We start from the raw sequence: 24,257 nt of genomic DNA on the forward strand, positions 1-24,257 counted from the left end.
GCACTCAAGTGGAAAGAAGAAACTCCGGGTATGTGTTGTTCTGGTGGCAAGGTTTCAATTCCAATACTTGGAGAACCAGAGGAACCATTGAAGTCTTTACTTTTAGGTGATAACAACGAATCGCGGCGTTTTTTAATCAAAATAAGGAAATATAATTCATGCTTTCAAATGACGTCATTTGGTGTAGAAAATGAGGTGGTTATGCCTGGGTTTTCATCTACTTTTACAATCCAAGGTCAAATCTATCATAGGATTGGTTCTTTGCTTCCTACAAATAATGAGCAACCAAAATTTTTACAGATTTATTTTATGGGAAATGAAAACGACGAGGTTGACCGCAGGTGTCAAAACATTCAATTAGTAGAAAAGGATATTGTTCATTGATATTCAGAGAATGTTGCATGAACATAACCGCCTAATAAACACTTTCACAACAGCCTTAGAAAGAATGCCGGGAGATGATTATAAGTTGGTGATTCACCCAGATCGTACACCAAGTGGGGAACACGAAAGACGATATAATGCACCTTTAATAAATGAAGTCGCAGCCATGGTTTGTGGTGAACAGTTTGCTTCCCGTGATATAGTTTTACATGCCCGTGATAACACACTAACTAGGGTGCCGGATACACATAAATTTTACGATGCGTTACAATATCCGCTAATATTTAGCAAAGGGCAAGAAGGGTATCACTTTCAAATTCCACAAGTCGATCCTGTAACTGGCCTGCCCTTGCCTAACAAAAAGGTATCATGTATGGACTTTTATGCCTTTCATATCATGATTAGAGAAAATGATTTTAATATTATATCACGATGCAGGCAACTGGCCAATCAGTTTTATGTTGATATGTACGTTAAGGTAGAAAGTGAACGATTACGATACATAACATTAAATCAAACTAAATTAAGAGCAGAAAATTATATCCACCTTCAAGACGCAGTAGCGAATGACGCTAATCTAAATCCAAATGATATTGGTAGAATGATAATTTTACCGTCTTCATTTGTAAATAGTCCGAGGTACTTACACGAATATACTCAGGATGCGTTTGCTTATGTACGTACATATGGTCGCCCTGACTTATTCGTTACGTTTACTTGCAACCCAGCATGGCCGGAAATAGTAAATGAATTAATGCCGGGTCAAAGCGCGATTGATAGGCATGATGTAGTCGCAAGAGTTTTTAGGTTGAAAGTTAAAAAACTTATGTCTGTGATTTCCAAAGGCAGAATATTTGGAGAAGTGATCTGCTTTATGTATTCCATAGAGTGGCAGAAGCGTGGCCTACCACATGTCCACATATTATTGTGGTTAAAAGACAAGTTGAGACCCGATCAAATTGATAATATTATCAGCGCAGAAATACCCGATCCAAGCACTGACAAGACACTTCATGATATTATAGTTAAAAACATGATTCATGGTCCATGTGGACCTGAAAATCCTCAGTGCCCTTGCATGAAAGATGGAAAATGCACAAAGAAATTTCCTCGCAAATTACACAAAGACACTGTCCACAGTGAAAACGGATACCCACTCTATCGTAGAAGAGCACCAGCAGACGGAGGTCGAACGGCATCTGTGAAACTACGAAATGGGAGTTACGTCACTATTGATAATAGTTGGGTGGTCCCTTATTCCGCTATTCTATTAAAAATATTTAACGCCCATATAAATGTTGAGGCTTGCAGTTCAGTGCGCGCTATCAAATATATCTGCAAATATATTAACAAAGGCAGTGACCAAGCTATTTTCAATTTTAGGAGCACAGAGCTTGCAAATCGCGTAAATGAAGTACATACATATCAATCTGGTCGTTATGTTAGCAGCAACGAAGCCGTGTGGCGGTTATTAGGGTTCCCGTTGCACGAAAGGCACCCCACCGTTACACATCTAAGTGTACACTTAGAGAACGGTGAACGAGTTTATTTTACAGAAGATAATTTCCACGAGCGACTATCTACTCGACCAAAAACCACCCTTACAGCTTTTTTTGAACTTTGCATAAGAGATGAGTTTGCAAGAACTCTTATGTATGCTGAGGTACCGAGATATTACACATGGGACGCAACCAGAAAAACTTGGAAACGCCGAATTCAAGGAACTTCGGTTCAGAACTGGCCTGGTGTCAAATCTGGAGATGCCTTAGGACGGGTTTACACAGTCCATGTTACTAACATGGAATGTTTTTGTTTAAGGATGCTTCTACACCATGTGCGTGGGCCAACCTCTTTCAATGATCTCAAAAAATACAACAATCAAGAATTTTCAACATTTCGAGAGGCATGTGAGGCAAGAGGATTATTGGAGGATGACAATCATTGGAATATAACACTGGAAGAGGCTGCACAATGTAGATCAGCGGCCAAGGTGAGAATGCTTTTTGCTATACTAATAGCGACATGTGGGCTTTCAAACCCTCAACAACTGTGGGAAAGGTACAAAATTCAAATGGCCGACGATATTTTACACAGAGTACAACATCATAATCCAAACGTTACATACAATGATTTCATTTTTAATGAAGCCCTAACAAAGATAGAAGACCAAGTCATAACTATAACTGGGAAAGATTTGTCAGATTTTGGGTTGAGCAGGCCGCAAAGAACTGGGGAAGTTTGCAGTGATATAATAAGAGAATTGAGTTACGATGCTGCTTCTTTACAACAACAAATAACTGAGTCTGTTCCGCGTCTAAACCCAGAACAAAGATTAGTTTTTGAGAATGTTGTGCAAAAAATCGAAAGTGGCGAAGGTGGTTTATTCTTTTTGGATGCGCCAGGAGGCACGGGTAAAACATTTCTTTTAAATTTACTTTTAGCCCAAATTCGTAAAGATAAAGGAGTTGCTGTTGCTGTAGCTTCTTCTGGAATAGCAGCTACGTTACTTAATGGTGGCCGAACGGCACATTCAGTACTTAAACTGCCATTGAACTTAGCTCATGAGGAAATGCCAGTTTGTAACATTACTAAAAATAGTGACCGTGGACGAATGTTACAGCAATGTAAGCTGTTGGTTTGGGATGAATGTACCATGTCCCACAAAAGAGCGATAGAAGCACTAGATCGGACCATAAAAGATATTAAGAGTAACCAAAGTATCATGGGTGGTATGGTGGTACTTTTAGCTGGCGATTTTAGACAGACTCTACCGGTAATTACTAGAGGCACGCCGGCAGATGAAATAAATGCATGTTTAAAAGCGTCTCCATTATGGGTGCATGTAAAAAATTTTTGTCTGACTACAAATATGCGAGTACAACTGCACAGTGATACACAATTGGTGCAATATGCGGATGCTCTTCTGAAAATCGGAGAAGACCGTATGGAAACAAATAGTGACGGAATGATTACATTGAATCGTGAATTTTGTAATGTTGTCTGTAACATGGATGACTTAAAGAACAACGTCTATCCCGATCTTGCAACCAATATGAAGAACAGACAATGGCTGTGCGAAAGGGCAATTTTAGCACCGACAAACGAAGTAGTGGGGCAGATCAACGAACAAATCATGTCAGATGTGGAAGGTGATTTTGTTGAGTATCTGTCCGTAGACAATGTCATGGACACTGAGCAAGTGACATCGTTCCCTGTAGAATTTCTTAACTCCTTAGAATTATCGGGGGTGCCTTCCCATAAGTTGAGGCTAAAAGTAGGTGTCCCGGTCCTGTTGATGCGAAATCTTGACGCACCAAGAATGTGTAATGGAACACGTCTACAAATTACACACCTGGGACGCAATATTGTGAGAGCAATAATTATGACAGGAACAGCAAAGGGAGAAGAAGTGTTAATTCCCCGTATTCCAATAATCCCTACCGATTTGCCATTCCAATTCAAAAGAGTACAATTTCCCCTGAAAGCAGCATTCGCTATGACGATAAACAAAGCTCAAGGACAGACACTCAAAGTAGCTGGTGTTCATTTAGAAAAAAACTGTTTCTCCCATGGGCAACTGTATGTGGCGTGCTCACGAGTATCGAGTCCACAAAACCTACATGTTTTGACCAAAGAAGGAAAAACAAAAAATGTCGTATACAAAAACGTATTAAACTAAGTTAAGTCAGGGATCAGGGTCAGGAAAAGTCTACCTATATTAATCTCAATAATTAAATGTGCCGGCTTCATTAGAATCGTTTCATTATAGTTTCAGAGCCTATTCAGTCCAAACAAATTTACACGAAGTAGTAGTTCTACGCAGACGAAGTCGCGGGTAACAGCTAGTACCTTATAAAGTGCATAACTGCGTGTGTGTGCACACACACATATAGTTCGTTTTCGATATCGATAAGAGATGGCATTGTATATCCACAAAGACGTATAGTTTATGACATGACAAAAAAAACGGTAAGATGTCTCTATTCCCACTATATAATATATTATGTATTGTTATTCCTCTATGAGTTGAGACCAAAGTAGTTCTAACTGTTGTAAATATGTATAGGTATGTTATCTAAAGCTGGCGGCTTCAACACATTTACACTTTGTGCTTGTGTAGTGTCTGTGAATAAGCGCGAGACGTGATGTCAAACTGAAATACAATCACAAATACATCATGAAAAGCATGAAAAGACTGTCCGTCTCTCTCGCGCTCGGTCAAGCTTATGAGTATAAAAGAGACAGTTATTGTTTTTCCTTTGCTACTGTTTATGTTGATCTTTACTGTATTATATTATTATTATTTTATACATGTTGATCTTTTTTCACTCGTGAAATGGTGCACAATGTTTTTGATTGCTTAGAACTTTTGGATCCACCCTCGTATGCACATAATATTTATATGTATTTGACATATTTTTATTTATTTACAACCCACCCAACCTTACTAAAACCAGAGAATACTAAAATGTATAGCTTGGCAAAAAAGTAATATTTTTAAACACTGTATAGTGAAATTGCATTAGTGTGAGTACTGTGAACGCGCAGCTTTCGATAACCGACCTATACTAAACAAACTTAAAACTGATTGAATATGTCAAATTGTTTTTGAATTTTCGCCAATTTTGTGTCGTAAACATGCAACTAGTGAAATGCATTATTTGAAGCTGAAGCGCAAAAGAACAAAGAACTATCTATAGTTAGCAGTCTACTGCTTTTTAATGTTACCTTTTTTTTACAGAAGAAAGCAATTAATATAGGTTGGTATTTATTATTTTACTTTCAATTAATTATTAACATTTACTTAACTGAATATTTTAATAAAAGGTATACTTTTAGACCACATTGTATTCAACAATGGCTGGAGAAGATCTGTCTGACTTTACTTCAATAAACAACTTACCAGATGAACTAATAGTCTTGTTTTTCAAATATCTTTCTCTGGAAGATATTCTTATGTGTGAAGATGTATCCAAAAGATGGAGAAAATTGGCAAAGTGAAGTAAATGAGAAAAATTTGGAGATAATATCAACACACAGTGACTTTATTTATTCATTGAAAATACAGTATGTTTACAACTATTCATTCAGAGTTCAGACATAGAGAGCATTTTGAAAAATGTCACAATTTAATTTCACTAGAACTAGTCATGTGTAGAATAAGAACTTTAAGGATGATTTAAGAAACCGGACACATTTAAGGAAACTTAGTTTAAAGAATTATATTTAGGTATCTAGTGAAGTGGATTGCTTATTCCCATTTAATCATCTTAAAGAGCTAAAATATTTAGCCTTATAAGATTTTGGCCTTGCTCCTGGTAATTGTAATATGTATGTTACTGAAATGCAAAAATTTGTCCCATATATATATTAAAAAGATTAGGGATTTAAACTTATATTTTGTCAAAAGAAAACATCTTAGAATCTATGCATATACATGGTGGGGATTCTGTTGATGATTCTTGCTTAAAAATGCTGTCCAGATGTACACAACTAAGAGATTTGGCTATTATAAGATGTGAAAACCTTACCGATCTAGGACTTTTAGCTTTAATACATTTCAAGAAATTAGAACACTTACAAATATGGAACAACAATAATTTCTCAGAAATAATACTCTTAAAAACTTTGGGCAGTGCTACTTTAATAACATTAGAAAGTCTCAGTTTGTCTAGAGTGAAGAATATTTCACCTGTAATAGTTGATATAATATCAGAGTACTATAAAAATTTAAAGTTTTTGGCATTATACCAGTGCCCTCGAATTATTAACACAGATTATGAGAAACAACTAAAATCTAAATTTAGGAACATAGATGTTGTGCTCTATTGATTTTGAAATCTAATTAACAAGATTGTTCAAATAATATGTTTAATGCATAACTTTGATATGATTTGTTAAAAAAAATACTAGGTTGACAGAGTAACTGATATATTATTTTTTCTGTGATATTAGTGTTATAATTAATGATTGTAGAATGTATCTTTTATTAATATATTATTTTAAAACTTGTTGAATTTTGATTTAATTGGGAGAAAGGGTGTGAAAGAAAGGAAAAACATTTTTTTAAATGTTTTGATGTTGTCTATTAATACATGTCTAAAACACTTTTTTTTTAAACTGACAGGTAGTTATGATAAAAGCTACTGTCAAAAATGTTTTAAGCATACTCAGTACTGCATAAAATATGAACTTTATAAGAGTGTAATATGTTTTTAATTTAATACTCAAGTTATCATAAATAAACAATATATTTATGTACACATTTTTTATTTACTGAAGATAAGTAAGACAAGATGATGAGGATTCAAGTATATGCAAAAGAGAGAAATAGTTTGAGAATTTAAAAGAAAACTTGTATATAATACATACACAATAGTTTGATGTATTCCCTCAGAACTTGCAAAAGCCACATACTACCACATTATGGTCTGTGACAAGCCTTACATAGATGGGGAATATAGTTCCCTTTCATATTCCAAATATTTACTGACTAAAAATGACCGTTAACTCACTGTAAATGTAGGTAGACAGTGGTTCTTTGGCGCGAATTTCAAGGGCTAAGGTTCAGAAACAAGTAGGTACTAAGTCTCTACACTGTGAAATGGTTGTCTGATTTTGACAGATGGTTAATAACCTGTCTCTGAATCTTATCCTGAGACTTTGAAGACATGTGAAAGAACATGACATGATTATCAATATGTTATTTTTTATATGCATAAGTGTGGTTTTACAGTGACGCTTTCGCCAGCGCAGTTGGTAAGCGTCGCGGGCCACGAGCTTTGCGTCTCATGGATCATTACATAGTCACGCGGATGGCCCGCGTTGACGGCAATAATTCAGCCGCGCTTTTCAACCGCGTGCGGGCGAGGAGTCATTGTGTTCAGTGTGCGTTGCACAGTCTCGCCGGTCGGACGCGCGCATGCGTACCGTCGTCGCCAAAATGAATGCGAATTATATCGATACGGGTCGATTGATTGAAGAAGTTCGCTTTCGACCGTTGCTGTGGGATCCATCGAACGAATTATACAAAAACAAAGACGCAAAAAATAAGGCTTGGGAAGAAGTTGGAGAAGCAATCTTTGGAGAAAATTACATAAAGAAAGACAAAGGTATGTTTATAAAATTTGTATTTTTATCAATTACATTTATAATATAAAATTTATATTATGTTGGTATAAAAGTCGTCGTTAAACATATGTAGGGTAAGATTTCAATCGATATGTAGGGTAAGATAAGGTAAATTGATCAATTTTACTTGTTGGAGCACTATCTTTATGGATTTAAAAATAAGATTGTGGATTTTTGATGATTTGAACACTCTTCAACGGTTTACTTGCAGAAAAAACACATTAGATTAGTCATAAATGACTATGAATCATCACTATAGTCTATACTTGAAAGGACGACAATGAATTCAATTCCACTAATAAGTTCTTTCAAATAGGTACTAGGTAGGTACCTCTAGAATATTTGTCTGTCTTGCCACGAAACACTGCCAGCAGGCGATATAAAGTAATCGGCAAACACTTCGCGTAGTGTGTTTCCTGTTCTAGAAACTGGCTGAAGATTCATGTCAATCAAACCACTAATGCTTAATAAGTCATTTCCATTGTAGCCGTCTCGCACTCTGATAAAATTGTGTAATACGCAACAAGCTTTAACTATAGTTTTTGCGTTGGAGAAGCTCACGTTCATTGGAGTGTGAAACACTCTAAACTTGTTTGATAATATTCCAAATGTACATTCTATGTACCTTCTGGCACGACTTAGACGGTAATTGAATATCTTCTGTTTGTGGCTCATATCATTTCGAAGATAAGGTTTCATCACATAGTTCGATATGCCAAATGCACCATCACCAATTATTATATGAGGTGCCACAATATTAGATCCTTGCAGGTACTTTGGAGCCGGTAACCTTAAATTATTTCTTTCTAACTGTTGAAATAGTACACTGTTTTGGAATATGGTGGAATCAGAGTTTTTCCCACAAGAACCAATGTTGACATAAGTAAAGCAATAGTTGGCATCGCACATTGCCAGAAGGACAATAGAATAAAAATGTTTGTAATTGTAAAACATTGACCCTCCACCTGCGGGATTAACTATGCGTATATGTTTACCATCTATTGCCCCACAACAGTTAGGAAAGTTTGCATACATCTCAAACTCTGCACTAATACGTTGCCACATTTGCGTTGTCGGTTGAGGAATGCATTCTTCGCGTAGTTTTTCCCATATCTCACAGCAAACTTCCTTGACGATTTTGCTTATAGTAGTAACGCCCATTCTGTATGTGACATGTAGATCGGAGTAAGTGTTCCCAGTAGCTAAGAATCTGAAAAAAATATATATAATTATTAGAACTAGTAGAAAGTTCCAAGTAGGAAAGGATTCATAAAAAGTACAAGTGAGAAGGCGTGATACACAAAATATTATTTTTGCCAATTTTTTTTTGTTTCAGATAAGCTTTTACGTCAAAGATGGAAATCTGCAAGAGATGGATATTTCAAAACCAAAGCTAATATGAAAAAAGCACCATCTGGTAGCGGGGCAAAAACCGTTACAAAATACATTTATTTCAAAGAATTAAACTTTCTTGATCGTATCACTGAAAACGAAGTTTCAGAATCTATGTACAACATTAATGAACAATCAAGTTCATCTGAAACAATAGCTCACGTAGTAAATAACGACGAAATTTCTGGCTCTTCTCAAAACAGTTCTACTCCGGTGGCTGACCAAGATAAACCAACATGGACTCGGAAGAGGAAACATGAACGGGTACAAGAGAACTCCGCGTTTGAGAAAAAGTTGGTAGATTTGTTAGACAAAAATATGCCAGACATAAGCTCTGACGATTTGTCATTTTTTAATTCTCTAGGTCCAATACTAAAATCTTTTAACAGTTATAAAAAACTATTATTTCGTGCCAAAGTATTGCAAATCGCCATGGATCTCTCCGCGCCAACTTCAAGTGGCACTACGTCGACGTCCAACATCTTGTCACCAGAACATAACTCAAATTCTACTACAACATCAACAACCAATCATTCTAATGATACTACTACGCAACGAGGTTATCAATCAGCAAGTCAATATTACACCGTCATGTCACCAGAAAATGATTCTAATTCTTCTGTAATGTGTGCAACCAATTCATCATATTTTTCAAACCAAACGCTACCAGTCAACGAATCAATGTCTAGTACCACCACTCAGCAAGGCTATCAAACAGCAAATCAATATGATCCTCATTCAACAGTCAATAATTCTGTTCAGCAAAGCTGTGAAGAAATACAGCACTTTCCAAATATTGCATCAGAAAACGACAATTTCTATTAATTACATTTCAACGAGTTTTGTTTTTTTGATTGTTTAAATTTGTAAATAAAGTAATTACTAAAAATTAAATAGTATTTTTCATGCCACTTACCTTAAGGTAATCGCCAACTTTTCAACTGGTTCTATAGGTGCTCGACGTAAACTTGATCTTTTTAAATTATGTTCTATCTTGCAGAGTAATTCATCAAATGTTGTTATAGACAGACGAAAATGTTTAAAGAACTTGTCACTATGTTCTCTTAAATCCGCAAACGATGTAGAGAACGCGCCTCTCAGCAATCTAGTGGCATTGTAAGGATGTACTTGTATACGTCGTCGTCGTTGCCTTTTTTTCCATAAGTAATATAGTATAATAAATACGAGAAGTCTCATCACGACTGTATGAGCCGGCAAACCGATCACGACTGTACGAGGCGGCTAACCGCGCGACTAGCTTTAAAACTAGTTTTATAGTTTCGAGCGGGTCATCCGCGCGCTTACCACCCGCGCGGACAGAAGCGTCACTGTAAAACCACACTAAGATTTTTTGCTACTTATTATATACATTTTCCAATTGGAACTGACAATTGTATACTTATATATTATTTTGTTATTTGAATCGTCCCAGTGAAATAACTTTGTGATGATATAAAATATAAAAATACATATTTCATAAAAATCATTATAACAACACTAATGTCAAACAATAAGAATTGGTCAAATTCATCAAATCCGTTTTTGTCAGGTTTCTATATCATACTAACTTTTCTAAATACATGTGTTCAATGAGATTTTGATCGTAATTTATGTAGAATATAGCAACATCAATATACCAACAGTCATTTGTTAGATATAGGAACCAGACACATCTATTTCTTACTCTTAAATTAATCACTACAATCAATATACTACGTACAAACTACATTACATTAAAATATTTCTAAAATAATTCATGTACCAGTCAATGTGTGAGTTATTTTCAATTTATTATGCCGGATTATGTTTTGACTGTAGAAGCTACTATATTTTTTTAGAAATGAGAAAGTTCATATCTCAACTTGTTTTTGAATTTCAATCAAAAATGGATTCCAAAGGGAGTCTTCTATGCAGTTTATGAAAAAACACTTTATATCAAAATACAAATTGTAGTTGTATTGCCTATTGAAATAATTGAGAATATGTATTGGTATATCAATGTAAATTTCAAAGTCTGTAAAACAAATAAAATAATTAATTAAGGCAAGATTCATAGTCAAGTGAATTGTAACTCCAAACATTTTTGACATATGGGAGCCATATTTAGTGATTAGCCTGGACTCTGAATATCACCCTAAGTAAATACAAAAATATATAAATGTAAGCTCTAAAAAGAGTTTATAATATAGAATTATTGATTATCTATATTCATTAAAACAATATTTTGAATAATTTAAGATACGATTATAAGTTACTATAGGTACAATTTTTTAATTGAAATCTGTATAATAAAAATATTAAATAAAAATCAAAGTGTCATATATGATAATATATGATAAATAAATGAAATTTAACTAGTGCACAGGATCATTGTGATAAATATATATTTACATTACCCCAAGTCCTGAAAACAATTAGGTTTTGTTTATTATAAAAACCTTGATCAAGGTTTTTCAGGTTATCAAAAGTACATTCTGTACAGGATTTGAACATTATATATATATTACTATATGCATAACAAAAACTAGTAGAATTGTAATTTTCACAAGTAGTACTTTATAAGCCGACTTTAACCATAGAAAAACTACTTAGGACACTTTTACCTCAAATCTATGCTATATTACTTAAAAAAATTCCTGTTAATGGATAGTTGAACCAAGACAAAAACTCACATCATCGCTGGTCGGTAACACTTGCTTACAATAATTTCTATGGAAATTCACCGTTTTCTTCCCCTCATGAATTGGAGGGCTTTTTGCATTAAGGGTGCTTTTTTAGGTTTCACGAAGGGAGATAGTGTTGTAACTGGGGTAGGTCTTCCGCCCTTCAGTACGTTTGGGCCAGAGGCCAATGATGCTACTCTTGCTGCAGGACTTGCAGTTGCAGCAAATGCTGTTCCGTGCTGCGCCTGTGTGCAATATTGTTAGTTATATTCGGAACAGTTTTGGCTAACGTTAAAGGAATAGAAAAGTTATGAGCATCTTATCAATATACTGCAGATTTTTTTTATAGTACTCAGTATGGTAGGTTTTTAAAGAGAATTGGAATAAGAAAAGCATAATAAAGAATATGATAACAATTGCACTCCCAACTACGGAGCATTCACGAGGTAGTTACCGCAGCCCAAGGGAACCCATGTTAGTGGGTGCGTTGACGGCCTTTTAGGATGGAGTATGTTTTTTCGTTTACTACTTGCAAAAAAAAAAATTTATGTAAACAATGAGTTCTATGTGCTCTCAAAATCTTTGACCTAATAATTATTTTAGACAACTAACCATATAAAATGATGCTGATTTTTTTGGCATTTTGATTAGCGTCTATAGGGTGTCCATGTATGTAACCACTTTTTTATGACAACAACTTAAATGTGCCTCAATTGAGAACCAAATTTATTTAGTACATTGCCTTGCAGCTTGCAGGAGATTAATACATAATCTCAATGTAGCATAAAATAAAACAATATTAATATTTAAATACATTTGTATATATTATGTACCTTCATATTGTAGTAAAATTACAACACATGGTTTATGAAATAAAAAAATATATCGTTTTCCCACAAAAATTCCTTTATTTTCTCAGATACAAGATGTATCTGAGATGATTACCATCAGTGCAGCAATATTTTTGCTGATTATGGAAGTGATTGTTATGTAATAGACCAGGATCGATAATTTTTGAAACCAAAAAAAAAATTGTACGATGAAAACCATGGGAAAAGGAGGAGAATATTATAAAAATGAAAGGAAAAATAATTTACGGGCGATCTGAGGTCGGGAAGGGGAAGGGGGGTGAGTTTTTAAGGGTAAAAACGGTTTATCTCGATTTCCGGTAAAACTAAAAGTCCTATGGAAAAAAGTCAAATGGCAAAGTTGTGACAAATTTACTGCATTTTCTGAGAAGAAACACCCCACCCCCTTCCCCTTCCCGACCTCAGATCGCCCGTAAATAATTTTTCCTTTCATTCTTATAATATTCTCCTCCTTTTCCAATGGGTTTCATCGTACTATGTTTTTTTCACTTTTTATCTTTTATAAAGGCTTCTACCCTGGTCTTTAAGACAACGTCAATCAAAAAACCCAGATACGATATGATCTAATTTGATTTTCTGAATTTATTGAAATAAAAATAAATAAATTTAATCGGAATGTTTAAAAGTTATAAGGTATGTATTTTTAAATTTAATTACGAATGTAGAACCTAGAGAAAAATTCATCTAGATAATAGAGTAAATGATACATACTTGTTTCCTGGCAATACTTCGCGGTGGTTTGACAACTGTATCGACGTACGCCATCTTTGTCTGTTTGATTGGCGCCTTTTTTGCTTCTTGGGCTATTTTTATATTCTCCGTCAGGGATTTTAGTTTGATTTCTTGCTCTTCTTGACAGCGCTGTAAAATTAGAATAATCAATTTGTTTTTAATACGATAAAACATTCAGAAGATGTCGTCAGCTTAGGATGATTTAAGTGATCTTTAAATTTGGTTAGAGAAAAATTACAATGAGTTTCGTTTAATATTTAAAATCGGAAATTGCATATACTACGAAACTAAACATATTATTCATACGTATTCCTTACCATATACATCTCCCGCCACGTCTCCATCTCCATTCGTTTCTTATTCCTGAAATGCTTTATACAGAAATTCTGCCACAAATGGTCAGTGTCCTCCATAAGATAGGGATTAAAGTGCTCCAACATAAAGAGCTGTTGGGGAGTCGCTCTATCCACAACTGGTTTCAATATCTCATATGGCACACCACCAGTGTATTCCAGAGCTGAAATTGTCAAAATTTATCAATATCAATTGAGGAAATGTGAAAATCAAACCTGTACATATCCAAGCACTGTTTGTCCGCGAAAATCAAGAAATTTATCCAGACCCCGGAACAGACATATTAAAAATATTTTTTAAGTGCAGCATAACCATTTTTAAGCACTTCCGATATTTATTAGATAAAGTTAGGTAGTAGCTTAGACGGCTCATTGGTCTAGTGGTTACTACCCCTGACTGCGAATCCATGGGTCCCGGGTTCGAGCCCCGGCTGAGACAAACATCGATGTGATGAGCATTTGGTGTTGTGCTTAGGTCTTGGGTGTTTAAATATGTATTTATATGTGTTAGGTCTATCTATGTATAATATGTATATACATACATACAATACATAGGTAATAGTGGTGTATATCCGTTGCCTAGTACCCATAACAAAAGCTTCACCAGCTTAGCATGGGACTAGGTCAATTGGTGTGAATTGTCCAATCATAAAAATAAAAAAAATAAAAAAATCATAGATGACTTATGATACTTCAAAACCTACAAAGTGTGTTTGAAGACAAGACTGACAATTAAAAGAACCTGGCTTAATTAGCATTGAAAAAATTAATGGTAGACCTATAATAGGACGTTAGCGGTTTTTAAACGTACACACGAGCGCACCGATGCGGAGGATTCGACTGTTTTAAAAATACTCTAGTCGTGTCAGACTGTCCCATCGGAGTATTGTATAAATGGAATAGAGAATGCACTTGCGCCCTGTCTCAATAGAGATAAGCCGCCGTGGCCGACTCGGTCCGATATAATATGTAAAGATAGATCATGTCAAAGAAAAAGGAAAAGTAATTCGATTCGCAAACGTCAAGATAAAGAAATCATAAATGGCTACTTGGATTAACAAATCCTGAAACCAATTTGAACATTAGTATAGAGTTGCACCCGATAAAGTGATAAGGAAATTACAAAGATTCCAAAATAGGGTGGTTCGAGACAATGCTCCTTAATCCTCGAGATCCTTCAGGACCTAAACCCTGAAAGTGACTTTCTTTAGACACTAGTGAGTAAATGTTAAATTAATTTATGTTTAAATATATTTATTAATTATTAAGGCGAGATTACTGAATAAAATAAAATGTAAAGATTCCATCCTATCTTGTGAAATACACATTTATGTACACAGGTACAAGGTATTAAGTAAAATATTAAGGCTATTATTGTCACTGTAGAATGATAAACTCGTATGTCAAAAAAGCATTTATTTTTTATTCTTAGACTCTTTATGTAATTTAATTACTATTAATAAATAGGTCCTTTTAACTATGGACAAAAACACATAATAATATTTTAACGAACATTGACGAAATGAAACATTTTTTTCGTTTCCTGTAATGTTTGGTTCTCTGGACATACGAGGTTATCATTCTACAGCGACGTTATAATTCGTAGACTCACCATCAATGTGTTCTTGAAGGACTGTAACACACATTTCATACAGCGAAGGTATTTTCCCTATCACCTTATTTCCAGAGTAAACTTTTGTTCTGAAAATAGACGTATTATTATAATACTTTTTAATTTTATTATTCGTTTATCAATTCATATTAATACACCAATTTAACAGCTGGCACATACAATTAAATAAATATTAAGTCGGCCGTTTTGGTTTACGATTCGATTTCGTTCTTGATTTGACTTCGATCGAGAAATCGAACAGTAAATTATTATCGTATTTTCTAGAAGTTAGTTGAGTTCTGAATTTACAACAGTTTTCGAACAAATTAAACAATACATAAGAAAAAGGGTAGTTTTACTTCTCCAAATGTCACTGATCCATAAACACAGAAATGTTTATTGTCAATTTTGCCGCAATTGTTTATGAAGCAATATTTGTTGTTAAATAATTTATTTATTTATAAAAGCTTGCCAACGCTTGGCACATTAATACATTGACAGAAGAAAAATAAAATACAGTTTTCAATGTGTCAAACACTTACTGGCAAACATAGCATACAAGAAGTAGTGAAATTAATTAATCAAAACAACAGAAAAATTCAAACAAACACTAAACGAAAATCGCTCTCAAAGTCTGATGTGAGCAACTATTGATGTCCAGATCCAGCTCGTTTAATAGAATGCTCAATCTGGACATAAGTGAATTTCGGCCAAAACGCGTTTTCCGGAAAGAAGGGATAAATGGAAGGATGGGATGTCTGGGATGTCTATTGGGTACACGGAATTGAAATTTTGTTAACAACTTGGGGCTATCTAGCTGATTGTTTAGTATCTTAAAAATAATAATAAGATTAAAAATGTATCTGTGACTATCCACCGGTTTTATATTGATTCACACATTTATAACGCAAGAAAACATAAAATTCGGTAATTATTCTTAAGGCGAACGAAAGAGTAGCGCACACCGTATACGTAATCTAAAATATTTTACATATATGTAATTACATTAATTTTAATGTTAATGAATTTTGACAGAAACTGAAAAAGATTTAAAACACTAGGTGGATAAAATAAGTCAATTTAAATACCTTTGGTTCTTCGAAGACATAACAGTACTTAAATCCATATCATCGAAATGTGGGAGAAACTTGGGAGGCGGTCTCGGCTTATAGTTCGGTGATATCTCAGGTAGAGCCGAAATTTCAATGTTTGGTAGAGGAGCCAATTTTGCATCTGGAGCCAGCAAAGAAGCTGGGCTGAGCTAGAAATGGAAACGATTTTATTGCAGTTGAAGGGATATTGAAGCTATTTGACAAGATTTTTAAAACCATTACAGATTATTTATTAGTAACTAGGAACCTACTACTACTAGGAATAAAGGCTTATATTATTACTAGCAGACCGGCCAAGCGTTGCTGTGGCAAAGGTTTTAGTTATATTAATAGTAGTAACCTATTCAAGGGAGAACACCAGTCATGGGGACCACCCAACATGCTAATTTGTAGCTTATGTGAAAAGTTGGTACTTTCAACACAGCGCCCTCTGTTAGAGTTGTGACTATCAAATAATAAACAAATATTTTGCAATAAAATAATATTGCGGGTATAAATTGAGATGTAAGTTATCCTATCTTTTAAGTTAGATCAAACTACACACGGTGTGCAAATTTGAATGAAATCGGTTCGGTAGTTTAGGAGTCCATAGCGGACAAACAACGTGACACGTAATTTATATATATTAAGATTATTATAGGAACCTACGGAAATTCAAATTAAATGTTCATAATTTTAAGAAACCGCTTAACTGCTTTAACAGACAAGATGGCGTCGTACCAGTCCTGTGACACACCACGATGACGGTAAATCAACAGGACGCATTAACTAATTTAATAATTTTAAACATTATTGCACACATGACATTAAAATCAAAATATTTGATATAGCTAATAGAAAATGCCAATATTGTAATATAATAATAAGTATAATAAGTAAAACAAGAACCTATTAGCTACTGAAATTTTAGACATTACACAAACATAATATTAAAGAGCAAGGCAAAAAATAGAAATACCACAATAACAACACCAAATCAGAATATAAACTGCATAGCTAAATTATAACATGTGTACAAACACAATTACTTACATCACCATTAAAGGAACTAGGTGAGTGTGTTTCTTTGATTTGTTTCTTTTTGGATTTCACTGGACTCACCATGCCAAGGGCCTCAGCGAAACTGGCACCTGTAAACATATTATTAAAAAAATTACAGACATTTTTGGGGTATTAAATATTGTTTATAATAAAACCGTATTTTAAAACGTCACTTGAATTTAAGGCCCTATCCCAGCACGAATTGCTGTGTCAGTGTCTCGGGGTGGACTGCGGTGCGCAGTGGAGAGGCGCGTCGCGTCGGCCCGTAATAACAGTTAGTTATGTAAAACATTAAATTAATGTAATTTTATCATTTTTTTTTCTGAAATGGATTACTTGGCTTGCGATTAAATATATCGTGTAAATTTCAAAATTATGTTCTATATACATTTTCGTCATAAAATGAATTCAAAGTGTTAAAAATTGGCTATGTTTGGATTTTTTTTCTATCGAGCGAAGTTATTTAAATCGTGTATCGATCTTTCAAAATGGATACATAAACTACTCAACTCCACCATATATTTTTTCCATTCGCCCTACTTCAAGAAACGATGACGAAAAATGGAAAGAAACAATGTACACTTTTTTGGAGTTTGGCGATAGGATAGGTCCTTAAATCTGTCAATCCATTTTTTCAATTTTAAGTTTGTGGCAGTGTTCAAGTTGACTTGAGACACAATTGGTTTGCAGCCTTAATATTTGTATAGTATTTAAATATTGAAATTTTGTAACATTGCCAGGACTTACTAAATGATCTATATTTATCTAACTACTTTAATCTATCTTGAAACCAATAATTTCAGATTTACATTGAATTATCTCACTTTACATAGTCAATTGGTCTTAGATAATACCACTTTCATAGAAATAGCAGCCCAGGCAGCACTAACTTCGGCACATACAATAATTATTATATACATATACTAGCTGACCCGGCAAACATTGTCTTGCCATGTATATTATTTATAGGAAACATTTTTTTAGTTCAATAAAAATAACTAACTAATGTAATAAAAAATAAGGATTGATCGTAGAGGAATGAAAATTAGGGGTTGTATGTATTTTTCTATGTTGTATTATAAGAAAATAAAAACCAAATAAAATGTTAGGAGTGGGCAACCCTTATCACTTAGGGGTATGAAAAATAGATTTTAGCCGATTCTCAGACTTACTGAATATGCATAATTTGATAAAAATTGGTCAAGCCATTTCGGAGGAGTATGGTAACTAACATTGTGACACGAGAATTTTATATATAAGAAGTAATAACATCAGCACATTTTTATGTTTCAAATCAAAATTAATAATTGTAGTAAAGCTAATAAATATTAAAGATTAATTTAATACCTGATTCACAGCCAATGCCGTCACTATCACCATTACTCTCATCAGTTTTTTTCTTTGGTATATCATTATTTTTACTACTAGACTTATGTTTATCTTTTCGACTACTGTCACTTCGACTGCTGTCACTTTTATCACTTTTAGACTTCTTTCTATCTTTAGTTACATCACTTGATGATGATTTCTTATCCTTATGCTCTCTATCTTTTGAGGAACTAGATTTATCTTTTGATTTTTCTTTACTTTCTTTACTTTTTTCTTTTGATTCATTTTCCGATTTATTCTTTTCCTTACTAGATCTATGCTTGTCCTTTTCAGAATGTTTATCTGATTTACTTGTAGATTTTTCCCTCTTTTCTTCACTTGATTTATGTTTGTCTGGGCTATGTTTTGAGGATTCAGAATGTTTCTTTTCTTTATCTGGTCTTTTCTCTTTTTCAGATAACCTCTCTTTGTCATGCAACTTACTTTTACTTGACTTTTCTTTTTCATCCTTATGGTTATTAGATTTGCTGTGTTTGCTTGATGATTCTTTAGGTTTTTCTTTATCTGAGGGTGTTTCCTTCTGTAGTCTATCTTTCTCAGAGAACTTTTCCTTTTTTTCTTTATATTGGTCCCTTTCTTTTGTTTCTTTTGAACTGTGTCTATGTGAGCTTTGAGATCTATCCTTTGATGAAGAGTGTTTAGAACTTTCAGAACTATATTTAGAATGTTTTTCCAACAACTTTTCCTTGTCAGACCCTGATGAACTTTTATTTCTATGACTATGGCTGCTAGAATGTTTACTTGGTGGAGATTTATATTGGTCTATTTTTTCTTGTTTGATTTTTTTATAGTCAACTTTTTCATTATCTGATGAATTTGATGTGTCACTGTCACTGCCAGAGTCAGAGGATTCTTCACTTTCACTTTCAGATTTATCGGACTTAGGCTCTGTTTTAATTTTATAACTATTTTCTTTGTTTTGACTATGTTTGGACTTTTTACCATCTGGTTCATCTTCCTGAAATTAAATATATACAAATAATGTATTTATAACAATTTTTATACAATATACACAAATTTTGTAATACTAACCTCACTACTATGATATTTTCTCTTATTACGATTGTGGTCACCATTCATGTGTCTATGTGATTTATCCTCTTGTTTTGACTCAGTTTCATATTTTTCTTGTTTGTATTTTGATCTATGGTTGCCATTTGAATTTCCATCGTCGTGACCATTGTATTTTGATGCTAGTTGAATAAAAAAAAATAATATTAAATTTTAATTGTATACATTGTATAAGATCTGTTACATGATATACTTGCTTAAAATATATGGCTGTAAATACCAAATTTTAAAAAATCGATATATGAGTCTCAAATACTAAACATAATATTTTAAAAACATACAAATTAATGATTATGAAAATCTACATACTATAAATAGAGGACAAAACATAAAACAAACAAGCATGCAATGATTTATTAAATATTACGACTAAGAGTTAATTTTTAACATGAACATTAGGATTTTTGAAGCTCACTTTCATTATTATCTGTTTCCTGGTCACTCTCTTCAGAAGCAACCATTAGCTTCCATTTGTACACAAGTGCTCTGGCAGCCTGGCCAACATCTCCAGGTTCTTTACGAAGAGCATTAACAGTTCGGCCTACACCAGTTTCCTGAAGGTGCTGCACTGTCACATTAAGGTGAAACAACTTATCTATGCACTTTAAAATCTGCAACAGTAAATAGGCACTCTTACAATACTGAAAATTTATACATTCTATAAACAAATATACTCCTGATTTGTTACCAATTACGGGTAAAACATGACAAAGCATAGGATATAAAAGTGCATATGGGATTTAATGACTTCGTAACCATTGTGGCTGAAGGACCAACATATGCTCTCAAAAACAACAGATTTATTTTTAAATGTGACCATGATATATTCAATATATTGCGCAGTTAGGATCTATAATCTAATATCAACAAGAGGCACGAAAACTAACGAAATACTTTTTAGGCTCCTCAATCATAACAGCCGAATAAATAATTCATGGCATTGCGTTTTTGAAAGAAATCATTCCGGGTATTATTATCATAAGACGTATAGGGCTGTCGTTTAAGTTTTAGTTATGCAAAAAAATTTAAAGATTGCAAAGTTACGAAATAATCAAACCGAGACCCACGGGTCTTATTCAATTGTTTTTACTTACTTTCTGTTCATCATTGCAATATTTTTCAATCGCATGTTGACAGTGTTTAATTAAATCTAGTACAGACGCCATAACACAAAATATACTTTAACCGAAGAACAACTTTTTTTATTAAAAGTTTACTGCCAGCTGGTAAACGGACACCATTTTTATAAATTAGGTACACATGTTTGACGTCTTGTTTTGTGACGTATCACTGTAAGCATTAAACTCTATAGTCTTTGTATCACTGATAATAATTGAACATTATATAAATTTTATATCGGTTCTTATGGTACGTAGTGTATAATATATTTTTGTCTCTTTCTACAACGTAGTCAACGTTGTATATGACGCTAGAAAAATAAACGTATTTTAGTGAATTAGGTTCACAAAAATCAATTTATTTATTTATTTACTTACAGCCCATGCATGGCAAAACTCAGACCAAAAACAACATAAAACTACAGTAAAATACAATTACGTTATTTACAAAATTGACAGTAAATGCTATCCTTTTATCCCCTCCAAGTATACTGTCAAATCACAGTATACTACCCCCATACGCTTCCCAAATAGGTCGCAGGTAAGTAGGTAAGGAGTTCCGAAACTCATTAGCACTTAGCAGCGAGAGTAACCCAGGAATTGGGCGCTTGTTGACGCTGGACAGTGCGAGCCGAACGCACAGCAAAAATTATATAGTGTAGCAAAATCGTAACACTATGACCACCAAGAGGCCATAAAAGAAAGAGAGATAGGCAATTTAAAAGATGGGCCGATGAAATCATGGAAATGGCTGGAAAGACGAATTAAAGAAAAATTTTATTCAATATTTTATTAACAGGTAACCTTTAAAAGGTTAATATTAATTATGTATGTACTATTGTTCTGTACCCAAAAATATTATATAAGAAACATCAGTATAAATTTAGTAACTATAATTATAGTTACTAAACAATAATATTAGAAAAAAGTTATCTCTCATAGAATCACAAATCATTCTCCACTCAACAGCTCTTTGATTGCATCGTGCGTTTTCCAATTACAGCACTAGAGCGCATTTTGCGGCATAATGCTCTACGTTGAATGTTCCAACTACAGCAACGCTTCGCACAATTGAGCACTCCCAAAACGAATGCTCTCGCGTGCTTCTCGTAATAAATACCAACACAGTGACAGAAAATTGACCAGTGTTTTTCTTTAAGTTGGCATTTATCGAAATTTTCGTTAATAAATATTATTTATTGTTGTAAAATTTTTTTCATCGTAAATTTTGAAAATAATTAAAGTTATTTCAAACTGCTAAAAAAAATAAATATAAGTATGGATGAAGGTATAAATAGTTACTTTTTTTATATTTCACATTTAAAATATGATTACAATTTTATTTTAAAATTCGGATCTGTAAACAAATTTATTTTACAGGATTATATTCTAGTAAACATTGCAATGGTTTTGAAAAAGTATATAATTTTTTTAGAAATCATTTTTAAAAAATTGCTCAAAACGTAAATGATGTAAACTTCTTACATGAAACTTTATACGTTACTGTTAATTTAGCTTGTTAAAACCTTATATTCTTTAAAGGTTTTCTCTTATTTCAGTAAAAAAAATGTTAATGAAATAATTTGATTATTAAAATAAGCGTAAAAAGTTTTCAACCAATTATTATTGTTAACCACATTATTCATACATTAATGAGGTTGCTAACTCTATTCATGGTCCGAGAGCTGGCACCAATTTTTGGGCAGATATTTGAGGCAAGATTAAAACTTGTCACATACCTCTCCTATTATATTCCAACACGGAATTGCAGACCTGGCTGGTGAGTAGCGGGGCTAAATCAACCCCTACATTTTTGAAAATATTAATTTTTTTTTCCCAAAAATATATTTGAGGCAATACGCAATTTATATATGTTGCAGTGTAATACTTAATAAATACGAAAAAAATAAGCCAGACAATTTAATCGGGGCTTTAACATTACCAGACGCGTGCAAATATTTTTTCAAAAAATTATAAAAAATGTTTTTGAGGCAGCTTGAAATTTTAATGGAGTGTTATTTATAACTATAAAATAAAATTCCCAAAAAGACAGATCATTTCGGTAGGGCTTTCTACCTGCCAGGCGATCAAACAAATAATGGATGGGTACGGGCCTGTACTACTATAGACAAGCTGTAGTGTGAGAGAGAGCGCATATCGACAGCTGTCTTCGTTCTTGCTTGCCGCGTTACTATTGGCTCTAGCGAGGCCACGTGACTTACAATAACCCATGAGGTTTCTAGTTAGAATTTCGGAGTAAAAAAATATAAAATTTTCTGAATTTGTACTAAATACATTTTGCATAAAAGTGATTGAAAAAAAAATTCAGTACAGAATTCATACTGTTGCCCCTACATTCAAAACTAAAAATTGTTTCTCTGACATTATTGCAAGTCAAAATTTATACGGAAATTTAAAACCTTTTTCATCTTAAAATTAATAAGGGTTACATATAAAAAAAAACCAATGATTAAAATACAAAATCGCAAAACTAGATTTATAAAAATATAATATTTCTTCAGTGTTTCAATTATTTAAGTATAAAAAAATTAGAAATAAATTAAATTCGTTTCACGTCAGATATAAATTATCATTTTTCGTCTGTGGATCAGAATCTTCATCAGAACTACTTGAATCTTCGGATTCATCTGTATCAGATTCGGCAACCTCTTCATCATCTGCGAAAAGAAATAGATATTTATTTTTTTAATTAATCACAGAAATTTGAATGCAGCAGTTATTAAAAATAAACCATTTATTCTCACCTGTAGTATGATTTTCATCATCGTTATTTTTATTTTCCTCGTGAACAACAGCGTCGAATACTAATTGCGGCATACACTCTCCGTCAAACCAGTGAAAATCTAGCGTATCCTCATTAAGTGTCCATCCGTTTCTATTAGGTGTCAAAGAACTGGGGAATCGTAAATATGCATTTCTCCAAATGCTTGTTATATATTGCGTTCTTAAAAGATGTTGTTTTAATTCAGATTTGCATGGAGGTAAAGTAGAGGGATCACAATTTTTTATTTTTTTTCTGAAAGGTTCATTTTTAGTGTCGGCTTTGTAAGTCGCACAAAATTTAAGAAATCGTGCTTCATTTATATTTGATGTATTTTTAAATCCATAAATTTCGCAAACGAATTGTTCTAAGACTGGCAAAATTTCATCACGCGAACTGGTAACATGCGCAACTCCAAGATCTGCTAATGCTTTTTGATAATTTTTGTTTTTAATATAATATGTAGTTTGGGTATATCCGATGTACCTTTTAGAGTTCCCAGTACCATACTCCATAAAAATATTAAGCTCATCGCTTTGGAGATGATCCATGTTTCCAAGCATGATTATCAGTACACCTGTGTCTGAAGTTTTCAGAAGAACATTTGT

General features: G+C 33.4%; 3 protein-coding genes and 1 pseudogene across 3 annotated transcripts; 2 read left to right on the plus strand and 2 right to left on the minus strand.

Annotated features, from left to right (window-relative positions):
- The first annotated feature begins 4,906 nt into the window (after positions 1-4,906).
- LOC125060105 lies at positions 4,907-6,873 on the plus strand (annotated as a pseudogene).
- A 353-nt stretch (positions 6,874-7,226) lies between these two features.
- LOC125060104 (uncharacterized serine-rich protein C215.13-like) lies at positions 7,227-9,801 on the plus strand. Its single transcript, XM_047664818.1, has 2 exons — positions 7,227-7,496; positions 8,852-9,801. The coding sequence occupies exons 1-2, from the start codon at positions 7,307-7,309 to the stop codon at positions 9,730-9,732; spliced, it is 1,071 nt and encodes a 356-aa protein (XP_047520774.1). The 5' UTR covers positions 7,227-7,306; the 3' UTR covers positions 9,733-9,801.
- Positions 7,498-10,247, minus strand: LOC125060103 (protein ALP1-like). The gene is made up of 2 exons (XM_047664817.1): positions 9,824-10,247; positions 7,498-8,725 (listed from the first exon to the last, which is right to left on the minus strand). The coding sequence occupies exons 1-2, from the start codon at positions 10,102-10,104 to the stop codon at positions 7,849-7,851; spliced, it is 1,158 nt and encodes a 385-aa protein (XP_047520773.1). The 5' UTR covers positions 10,105-10,247; the 3' UTR covers positions 7,498-7,848.
- Positions 10,248-10,255: 8 nt separating this feature from the next.
- Positions 10,256-21,027, minus strand: LOC125060102 (transcription elongation factor B polypeptide 3-like). The gene is made up of 10 exons (XM_047664816.1): positions 20,844-21,027; positions 20,165-20,360; positions 19,711-19,871; positions 18,637-19,636; positions 17,281-17,378; positions 16,225-16,397; positions 15,137-15,225; positions 13,489-13,688; positions 13,151-13,300; positions 10,256-11,815 (listed from the first exon to the last, which is right to left on the minus strand). Exons 1-10 carry the CDS (start codon positions 20,913-20,915, stop codon positions 11,627-11,629), a joined length of 2,328 nt encoding a protein of 775 aa, XP_047520772.1. The 5' UTR covers positions 20,916-21,027; the 3' UTR covers positions 10,256-11,626.
- Between the last annotated feature and the right edge of the window lie 3,230 nt (positions 21,028-24,257).

This window comes from Pieris napi, chromosome 21 (genome assembly GCF_905475465.1).
Source record: "Pieris napi chromosome 21, ilPieNapi1.2, whole genome shotgun sequence".
NCBI classification, from domain to species: Eukaryota; Metazoa; Arthropoda; class Insecta; order Lepidoptera; family Pieridae; genus Pieris; species Pieris napi.

Excerpts from the sequence above, each read along its gene's own strand:
- LOC125060104 (XM_047664818.1), top strand. The coding sequence starts at position 7,307 with ATGCGTACCGTCGTCGCCAAAATGAATGCGAATTATATCGATACGGGT. Across the intron at positions 7,497-8,851 it reads TTACATAAAGAAAGACAAAG|ATAAGCTTTTACGTCAAAGA; the intron begins GTATGTTTATAA and ends TTTTTGTTTCAG.
- LOC125060103 (XM_047664817.1), bottom strand. The coding sequence starts at position 10,104 with ATGAGACTTCTCGTATTTATTATACTATATTACTTATGGAAAAAAAGG. Across the intron at positions 8,726-9,823 it reads AAGTTGGCGATTACCTTAAG|ATTCTTAGCTACTGGGAACA; the intron begins GTAAGTGGCATG and ends TATTTTTTTCAG.
- LOC125060102 (XM_047664816.1), bottom strand. The coding sequence starts at position 20,915 with ATGGCGTCTGTACTAGATTTAATTAAACACTGTCAACATGCGATTGAA. Across the intron at positions 19,872-20,164 it reads GGAAACAGATAATAATGAAA|CATCAAAATACAATGGTCAC; the intron begins GTGAGCTTCAAA and ends TTATTCAACTAG. Across the intron at positions 19,637-19,710 it reads GAAAATATCATAGTAGTGAG|GAAGATGAACCAGATGGTAA; the intron begins GTTAGTATTACA and ends ATTTAATTTCAG.